This window comes from Oratosquilla oratoria, unplaced genomic scaffold (genome assembly GCF_046742065.1).
Source record: "Oratosquilla oratoria isolate Oo_2021 unplaced genomic scaffold, ASM4674206v1 SCAFFOLD213, whole genome shotgun sequence".
NCBI lineage: Eukaryota > Metazoa > Arthropoda > Malacostraca > Stomatopoda > Squillidae > Oratosquilla > Oratosquilla oratoria.
The window spans coordinates 45,001-55,515 of record NW_027467565.1 but is presented as its reverse complement, the minus strand read 5'-3'; the positions used below and the strand labels follow the sequence as shown (position 1 = coordinate 55,515).

At 41.2% G+C, this 10,515-nt stretch overlaps 1 protein-coding gene across 1 annotated transcript; it reads left to right on the top strand.

Annotated features, from left to right (window-relative positions):
• Positions 1-1,577: 1,577 nt before the first annotated feature.
• Positions 1,578-9,068, top strand: LOC143022873 ((3R)-3-hydroxyacyl-CoA dehydrogenase-like). Its single transcript, XM_076181261.1, has 6 exons — positions 1,578-1,716; positions 3,034-3,150; positions 4,392-4,585; positions 5,905-6,083; positions 7,366-7,558; positions 8,294-9,068. The coding sequence occupies exons 1-6, from the start codon at positions 1,668-1,670 to the stop codon at positions 8,306-8,308; spliced, it is 747 nt and encodes a 248-aa protein (XP_076037376.1). The 5' UTR covers positions 1,578-1,667; the 3' UTR covers positions 8,309-9,068.
• The last annotated feature ends 1,447 nt before the right edge of the window (positions 9,069-10,515 follow it).

Here is a 10,515-nt window from a genome sequence, read left to right as displayed (position 1 = left end):
TTGCAAAACATTATTATCAGCTTTGGGGAGGTCTTTCAATCAGCTAAAAAGTAAGATTAGATTGAATTTATTGCTGCGTGTCATTACCCCCGATTTCTTCACAATATCAACAAGACTTATCGACTGAGGGGTTGATACAGTCTTCGCGGGCAACCTCCATTTGGCGAGGTTGAAGGTGGCGGTACATTAGACATTTCTCGCTAGCATGCTACTTGCTTTTGCCACTTCGTCTGAGTAGAAACGACTTCGGTTACAATATCTTAGACTTCCGTAAAGACATTTCAATAATGTGTCTAACATTCGTATAGGTTCAACTTCTCTTAGTTCATCATTCAGCTTCTTACTATACGACGCAAGGTGTAATTTGACATTCGGAAATTGGAAAACAAAATATCCTAACCGAAGTCGTTTCTATTCAGACTAAGTAGCAAAAACAAGTAGAATGCTAGCGAGAAATACTCAATGTGCCGCCGTCTTTACGATACTTTGTATATACTGGTGGTCTTGTTCTTGGGTCACGCAATTCTTTTTTTTTATGTGAGTACTCTATGTAAATATGTAGGCACTTACCTTTACTACTTTGATCTAGATAATGGGAAAACAGCTGCATTCGTAGGATCCTATCTGTTTGTTTACTTCTGCTAAATTTGACCTTTAATTCATGTATTTCTCGATCATAATATATACACTTATACGAGTATACGAGGTTTATGCAAAAATAAAGATGATTCTGAGAACTGCACCAATTATAGAAGTGTTTCATGACATAGCATTGTTGGTAAAGTATATGACCGTATAGTCCTTGATCGTTTTCAATTTCTTGCATACAGGGTCTACCCTGAAGCTCAATGTACTTTTCGTGCAGGATGCTCAACAGTAGACATGATATTTGCTCTCCAACAGTGGCAAGAAAAATATAGGGAAGAACAAATGCCTATATATATTGCCTTTATTGACCTTTTCAAGGCATTCGACCTCGCCAGAGGAAGTGGTATAAAAAAAAACAAAAAAAAACAAAAAAAAAAAAAAAAAAACTCCACAGCTTCATCAAATCATTCTATGATAACATCGAAGCCACCGTACAGTTAGATGGCAGCATCTCTGAGCCATTCAATATACTCAGTGGTGTAAAACAAGTCTGTGTCCTTGCCCCCACCATCTTTGGGGTCTTCTTTTATATGGTACTAAATCAGGCATTTAGGGGATCCATAGAAAGTGTCATTGTTCGAGAATTCCTTCAGGAGCGTTCTCTTCCACCTTGGTCTCAGGTAGTCGTCGTCAGAAGTCCTTCGGCAAAATCCACGAAGAGCGTTACCGTAATGAAAGGTTTAGTACATTTGTCTATTTAGTTATTGGATCATTAATCAATTATTCAATTAAATATATAATTCATTCATTTATTTACCTGTCTAGTTAGACAGATAGTTAGTCTGTTGGTTAGTGAGTCAGTTGTTTATTTATGTATTTGTCCCTGATAAGTCGCCCTCCTCAGTAACCTTTATCAAATCAGCACCTTTTCACTGATAATACAACAAAGCATGCCTCCACCCACTACCTACTCCCTCGTTCCCCCCCTCCATTCCTGCGGATAAATAGGCCTGGGCTCCTGGTCCAGTCACCACAATACCTGTTGACCTGCCGTTGTCCTGGTTAAATGTGGAGAAACCATGGCTCCAACTCCAGCTCCTCTGAAGGGAAACGTCGCCCTCGTCACAGGTAAGCAACCCGAACCAGTGTTCCTCGACCACCTCTTTTCGTGGGGAGGGGAGACTGACAGTCCTTGAGTTCTGTGACCCCTCCGTCCCACATTGCTGTGATTAGAAACAGTATATAAATATTCATTTCAATTTGTGTTTGGACTGCAGATAAATTGTGTTGTGTGAGAATTATGAGGAGCTCACTCAGTAGATACTCGCTGGCTGAGCTGTTTAGAGCGTCGCTACTTGCAGCGAAGGTCGAGATGACGGCAGTTCGAGCGCTTTCGCCAACGAGTTGGACCAAGGGCATGGTTCATTAAATTCCACACTATTAAGTCCTCTGTAAGGGGTACCGTCTTAGCCACCTGATAGAGGGAGCTCGTGACGTTGAATGAATCATCATCATCATCATTCAGTGTTCGGCGGTTAGATGAGCTTGGCCTAGTGTTGTGCTGTGCCCCGAATGAGGAGGGTCACTGAAGGCGTTATCACATTGGGCTATTTTTCCTCCGACTGTTGGAACAGATTTGCAGACCGCAGATTTCGGGAAGGAATCTGATTCGCTGAGGAAAATAATTTACCTCCAGCATATCAAATGACATTCTTTGTGTTTTTGTTGAGAAAACAAAATAGTTTGCCATAATGATTTTACGGCGGAAAAACTGCTGGAGGTGAGTGGTACGGCCAATTAATTGGAGGTTGAAGGAAAAAAAACCCAGTATGATGACGCTTTTAGAAAGGAATCATGAGGGACTCCACTCATAACATCTTTCTGGAACAAATGCTGTTTACAATTGTTAAACCAGTTTGTTAAAATGAGTTTAGTCAGTAATCTCTCATGTGGAGCAATATATATATATTTTTCATAATCCAACTATAGTAAGCCTACGCTACTAGTTTTGTCGTTGTTTGAGGTAAATATGTTGTTGCATTCTAGAAAGTTGCATATTACTTATTCAAGTATTATTCATCTGTTCATTTATCTATTTACTTATCTATCTATTCATCTATGTGTCTATTTATCAATATATTTATTATTTTTTATTTATACATTTTTTTTTCATTTACCGATTCATTCATTCATTTATCAATTTATACATTTTATAATTTATTCATTTACCCTGGCCAGGCCGGGAAGCAGCCTAACGTCGGACTTAAAATAAAAAAAAAAAAAAAAAAAAAAAAAAAAAAAAAAACCGGCATGCCTCAACTACCAGGACTAGCCCTACCTGGGGTTTCTTACTTCCCACTTTGTGGGAGTGAGATAGTGAGACATTCATTTATTCATTTACTTATTTATTTATTCATTTACTTGTTTCTTGCTCTGGGCCCTCAGGCGGTGGCAGCGGGATTGGGCGCTGCGTGTGCCGCCTCCTGGACCGCGAGGGAGCAAAAGTCGTGGTAGCCGATCTCAACCTTGAATCGGCAAAGAAAACGGTGCTGATGCTCAACAGTAAGAACTCGATCATGAGTTTCATTTTATCTATAGGGTAGATTCGTGGAGGCAGTGGCGTGCAGAGGGGGAGGGGGAGGTCGAAGGGGGCGATGACCCCGGGTATCCAAATGGGAGGAGGGGGGCATCCAATCAGACCATTTGGGGGGAAATAATCAAGTAAATTTGGATGATTTATATTCAAACCGAATAAAGTGTTAATTCTACATTTCACCTATGTTTACATATTCAAAATACCTTCCTTTCTCATAATATTTTTAGAATCTGTGCGCCACTGCAGAGGTTGGAGTTCGAGGCCTGCCTGTAGACTTAATGTTAAATTAGTATTAACAAACTATTGATGATAGTATTTTTGCTACGCTCCATTTCCTGTGTTTGCTCCCCCACCTCCACCCACTCCTTCTCTTGTAGCCTCTGAATAATAAATTTCCGGTTCACTTTGGAAAGAAAACCAACGACTTGACGTCATGAGGAAGCTGCGCCGAGTCGTTTGACGTCGCAATATTTCATGACGTCATGTCGGTAGCTTTCCTTTTGAAGTAAACTGACGTGATAAGGTGGTGGCACATTAGACATTTCTCACTAGCATGCTACTTGCTTTTGCTACTTCCTTTGAGTAGAAACGACTTCGGTCACGATCTCTTGTTTTTCCAATTTCCAAGTGTCAAATTACTCTTGCGTCATAGAGTGAGAAGCTGAATGACGAACCAAGAGAAGATAAATCTATACGAATGTTAGACGCATTGCTGAGATGTTCTTACGGAATTCTAGAATATTGTAACTGAAGTCGTTTCTACTCAAACGAAGTAGCAAAAGCATGTAGCATGCTAGCCTAGTGGCCGCCACCTTTAGTGTTTTGATTTTGTTGAGACAAAAATTAGATGTTGCCTACTTCTACGGAGTGTAGCAAAAACAGACCCCAGCTTCAACCATCGCATTTTATGGGAGCAACATCTAGCATCACATTTCCAATATCTTCCCGCGGAATTAGTCTCCACCCTACCATGGCACTTTACAAATTTGTCGGTCAGTCCACCATCTAGTTAATTTATCAGTCAGTCCACCATCAAGTCAATCTATCAGCCAGTCCACCATCAAGTCAATCTATCAGCCAGTCCACCATCAAGTCAATCTATCAGCCAGTCCACTTTCTCTAGGATCGAACAGGCAGTCCACAATCTAGTTAATAAATTAATCAATCCACCATCTAGTCAATCTATCATTCAGTCCACCTGCTTTAGGACCGAATAGCCACTTGGCTGTTCAGATGGATGTCCGTGACCAGCTGACAGTTCAGGACGGGTTTGCTGCCGCCACAAAGACCTACGGCCGACCACCGACCCTCATCGGCCACGCCACTGGCGTCTACGAGACGGGAGCCATCGATAACCAGAACGAGAGGGCCATCATGGACATCATCGACATCAACCTGAAGGTAAGGAGGATGAGGTTTCCGGAGACTTTTTAATGGGTTATCACACTGGGCTATATTTCCTCCAACCTCCAGTTCATCGGCGATACCGCCCACCTCCAGAACTTTCCCTCCCCCCGTAAAACTATTTTGTTTTCTCCACAAATGACATAGAATGCCATTTGATATGCTGGATGAAGATTATTTTCCTCCAGCATATCCGATCCCTTCCCGAAAGCTGAGGGATGCAAATCTGCTCCAACAATCGGAGGAAAAATAGCTTAATATGATAACGCCTTTAGACATGCTGGCGTCGGGGGTGATCCAGTCCGGTGGTAAGTGCGTTAGGTTCGAGCCTTTGCAAGGTTTGTGGACGCGAGTCCTCCCTGGGGGAGTCTCGCCTCGGTAAGGTATTGATTTGCCCTTGCATCTTCCCCCCAGAGGCCTTCCCCCTGGTCCACTGACGTAGGGGCACCGAGGCTGATGCGACGCCTGCGAAATGTCGGCGGAAAACGGACATTGAGATGCCCCATCAGCAGCACTAAAGATAACTGCAGTCATCGATAGAGATAACTCTACGAGTGAACCATGTACAAGAACGTATGGGAACCAGACAAAGGAAAAAGAGTGATAAAGCACAGTAAGGTCGACAATGTTAGACCTTTAGGTTGTTAAGGAAGTGAAAAAGGGTGTGTTGTCCTAGTAGCGTGTCGGTGCAGCCTGAAATGGTTCCAGAAATATCACTGATTGATTTAATTTGCCCAGCGTGAAGTGCATTTCCTCGGGCATATATTTTCCGCGATTAAGAATACAGAAACATATAATTTGTTTACAGATACAATGTGTATGGATGATATTGTGACGCAGCCTGAAGGCATTTTTCCCCGTCTTCTCTATTTTCCGCATGAGAGGACGAAGAGAGAGGGTCACCATGTAAGTGAAGCGGCCCTGCTGTGGATGTGCTCCTGTGTCTTCTTGCATTGCTTCTGACCCGGGCAGTGGGCGGGAGACAGGGATGGACCCTTCATCCACGAGGAGCTGAGAGGGAAGCAAGGGTAGCAGATGGGAGTGGAATGTGTGTGGGAGGGGGATGTGCCTTGGTTAGCTACCTCCCTTATATGGGAGAAGAAGACCTTGGTACATGCAGATAGATATAGCACTACTTGGATTTTTTTTTTTCTTCTTTTCGTGATTACATAGTGATGAGTAGATCACTCAGGGATGTCTTGACACTATTCGATAGTATTTGGCATATTATAAGGATGCCTAAATCATATCGCAATAGAACGTTACTTGTTACATTTGGCCACTTTCCCAAAACTAGAAGTTTTCCGTGTCTGCAGGGAGCCTACGTCGTGAACCAAGTCTCAGCGAACTTCTTAGCCAAAGCTGGCATCAGCAAGGGCGCCGTCGTCAACTTCTCGAGTTTGGCGGCCTACGAATTCCAGGGCCACAATCATTATGCCGCTGCCAAGGCTGGCGTCATGGCCTTCACTAAGACCACTGCCATGAAAGTTACAGAGTGAGTACTTTATCTTATTTTGTTTTTCTATTTTTTATGTATATTTTTTCAAGACTGTCAGGAAGAAACAACAGGTGCATATTTATACTCATGTTTTACGGGCCAAAAATGAAACAAAGAAAAGGACACAAAGCGAAGGATGGGCTATTTGTCTCTCTCTCGCTCTCCTGTCTTCCTCTCTTTCTCTCTCAGAGATAATGTTAGCCTGAAGATGTAAAGCACGAAAAATCTTACCGTCTGTTGTTTATTTTCTCTTTTTTTTTATATCCCACGGTGAAGTGATGTTCCTGCACACACACACACACACACACACACACACACACACACACACACACACACACACACACACACACACACACACACACACATATATATATATATATATATATATATATATATAACACACAGGAACCCACAGTCGGAGAAAGAATAAACTTCGAATAGAGAATAATCCTATATTTCGGCTATCAACTGTAGCCCTCTTCAGGAAAGTACATAAGATAGAGAACAGAGGGGACTTATAAACTACAGTAAGAAGAGATGTGGACAGTTGACCTCACAGTTGATAGCCGAAATATAGGATTATTCTCTATTCGAAGTTTATTCTTTCTCCGACTGTGGGTTCCTGTGTGTTATCTACAAATGTGCTACTACATTTCTATTTAGAAATATATAAAAATATATATATATATAAATATATATATACATATAAATATATATATATATATATACATATATATATATATATATACATGTGTGTGTGTGTGTGCGTGTGTGTGTGTGTGTGTGTATACAGAATCATCACTTCACCGTAAGATGTATGCGTCAACACCATAGGAAAAAGTATAACGAAATGACAGCAATATCTTTTGTATATTACATTTCCAGAAGAAGTATTATACGAAAGATCTTACTGTCATCTCATCACTTTCTTTTCCCTTAACTTTTCTCTTCCTCTCTTCCCACAGCCACAGAACCTCTCTCCATAAGAATGGGGGAGACTGCAAGAGACCATAAGGCTTACACTAGGCAGTTCTATGTCCCTTGCTCCTTTTCATCCCTATCCATAAAATGATCAGATTTTCTCTAAAAAGGAACCATTGTTTCAGCGCTCGCTAGATGGTTACTACGTCTACTCTATTCGTTATCTACCCTGTTGGTAAACCAGTTCTTGCCTATTTCCTTCTTAAACCCATTTCTCTCCTCTTCCTCTCTCCCCAGAGCCACAGAACCTCTCGTAGTCACTTTCCCCATTCATTTTTCTCCGCCTCTCTCCCAACAGGCACAACCGCAAAGGGCTTCTGGGTTACCTTCGCATTCATCCCTTCCGAGGTGACCCAGGGAACACCTGCCTCTTGCCAGTCATCCAGTGCCAGCACCCAGGGGAACTGCGAGGCCCCTGGAACCATTTCAACTCCGCCTGGCGAAAACATTCCACTAAAGGCAAAATCAGCCGCAGTGTCAGCTTCCGTGAGGTGAGTTGGGCGTACATGCATGCGTACAAGTTGCTTACATACAAAAGAGAATGAATTATATATATATGTATATATATATATATATATATATATATATATATATATATATATATACTGGAATAGGAAACACAGGAGTCTTAGTCTTGAGTTTATTCCTGACTAGTTTCGCAGGTATGCTTTTGAAAAAGCATACCTGCGAAACTAGTCAGGAATAAACTCAAGACTAAGACTCCTGTGTTTCCTATTCCGCTTACATCAACCTGTCAGAATGTCTCAACATATATATAAACGTTTAAAATATATTTAAATAGAATATATAAACATAAATTGAAATAAGATATTTCAAGGCAGCAAGGCAGTTAAGAAGAAAATAGGGAAGAACTGGTTTACAGTAGAATGGAACGAATGGAATAGACTTAGTAACCGTGTAGTGCGCACCACTGAAATTATTGGTTGTTTTAGAGTAGGCCTTATGGCCTCTTGCAGTCTCTTTCATTTTTATGTTCTTAAGATAGATGTATAGGTAAATGAATAGATAGAAAATATATATAGATAAATAAATAAGGGAATGAAAATAGATAGATGAATAAATCAATGAATAAACATATAGATAAATAGGACCTAGTATAGCTTATTTATATTTTTTGTCACCCAGCCCCTTGCGGATCTGATTTTGGGTAATCGCCACAACTGGCTCATGATATTTATTCACAACTATCGTCTTTTTTTCTACAGAAGTCGACCAGCTAACTCTTCCCGTTGTCCGACCGTAGTTTCAACACTACGGTGAAGTATAGCCAAGATGATTGGCGGGCTCTCCAATGGAACCAAAAAACGTTCCGCTGGATTCAAAATAACGTTCAACTGAGAACGAAATGATGTTCCATTTGAAGCAAGGTTAAGTTGGCCCTCATCGTCGTCTATGAAATCCTTGGAGCAACACAGAAAGGAGAAGTCATCATGAGTGGCTACACAACAGTTTTCCCACAATAATCGTCGTTACTGACGTATTGCTAATTGTTGGTCTGTTTGGACGCCATTCCGCTGTACAGCACTGTCACGAAGGCCTTTAAAGACCCAGTGAACGTATGTCAGTCTGTCTTTCTGTCTGCTTTTTAAAACTGGGTTTGAGGACGTCGTCACTGTAGTCACGAAGGAAATGAAGAGACAATGCGCGTTGGTCGGTCTACTCGAACGCACGTCTGGTGTCTACTCGAACGCACGTCTGGCGTAACATTTCGAGGAACCGAAACGCTCTCCATCCCTTCGTCGCTCTAACACTTCTTCAGGTCTATGAGGGTCAGCCAGAGTTGGATACTTAAAGTTCGCCATCTTGTTGAGGAGGGTAATTGAGGTAAATGTAATTCCGTCACTGTAAGCTGATGTCAGCACAATACCCTCAAGAAGGCGTCACCTATCGGTGGGCGAGTACTCAGCATTTGAACAAAATTTGGTGGTGAGAATTGTCTGGAAAACTACCATATGGAATAAAGCATTGTTGTTAAAACTATTTACTCGAGTTTCTTTTTGTACCCGTTTTGCAAGGTATAATACACTAACGTCTTTCAGTATCATGTCGTCTCACATGTAGCATAATTTACTTAGTATAATTGGGAAAATTCTTACGAAAAAATATTAAATACAATTGCTTCTTCAAGTTTCACTGACTGGAAACTCACAGTAAGAAACAACGGTCCTTGGGCGTTCCTGTCGATCTTTCTTGAAATGTCAGGCTGATGTGTGCGTTGTATTAGTGTGGATCTTTTTTTATGTTACAGGTTGACAAGGAGAGGAGGAAGATAAGAGAGGAAACAACGAGGGGGGGTGAGATTTGTTGTCAATTGTGAAAACTATAAACAAACCTAAGTAAAAAGTGAAATATTTTCTGAAAACTACTCACGTAAAAACACTGAATGAATGATACATGGTTCCTGAAAAGCTACTAATGAGTAGTCTGTGCCCAGGCTGTGTTGTGATTGGCTAAGAGTCCGAGATCAGCTCAGGTGATGTTCTGATTGGCTAACAAAAACACAGGCGATCTTTTCAAGTTGCAATGAGTGAATATAACAAACAAACTTATGTAAAAAGGAAGATAAAATTTCAAAACTACTCACGTTGGAATATTGGAAAAAAGCAACATGGTTCCTGAATAGTTACTTGAGCAGTGGAACGAGGCTAAAGTTCTGGTTACTGCCTGCCGAATACGGTGTACGAGTACAGTGAGACCTCTCATTAACGGACTAAAAGGAGGGTAACGGTGTCCATTGATGTGAACAATCCGTTGATTTGGACTGTTTTGTGTGTGTGTGTGTATATTGGGGGGAGATCACCTCTTAAGTTTTATAAAATCATAGTATGCATACATACGTATTAATACCAAAATACCTGTAAAATGTAATTAGACCAGTGCTAGCCTTACAGTCAATATTCGTTTGACGAGCAAATTTATCAGCAGCGGTCATGATCTCAACACCACGCACTTTGATCTTTACCGAACGTTACTGAACATACCATTTATACACCGCGTCATCAAGGTGCTTACTACGAGGAATTTTCATATGCTTACGAGCATGTTCAACACATTTCTCGTCCTTACTAGCACAGACATCAAAATGAGTGGTATATTGCTTTAACTTATCCTTCGCTTTACGAATATCACTCACTGTTTGTTTTTTAACTCCAAACTCCTCACACACTCTGGCCACACACACACCTGATTCCAACTTCTTAATTAGCTCTAATTTTTTCTTAATATCTACATTAATACGCTTTGCTTTAGCTTTGGGTGGCATAGTGATTGCACAGCACTAAACAACAGCACCAAAAACACCGAAACACAGCGAAAACACCGCAAACACAGCTAATAAACGTCCAAACGTCCACATCGATCACGATCTTGTTAATTAGTTAATTAGTAAACAAAACAAAGTGCGCTCCATCACGCCATCAGCCACTCG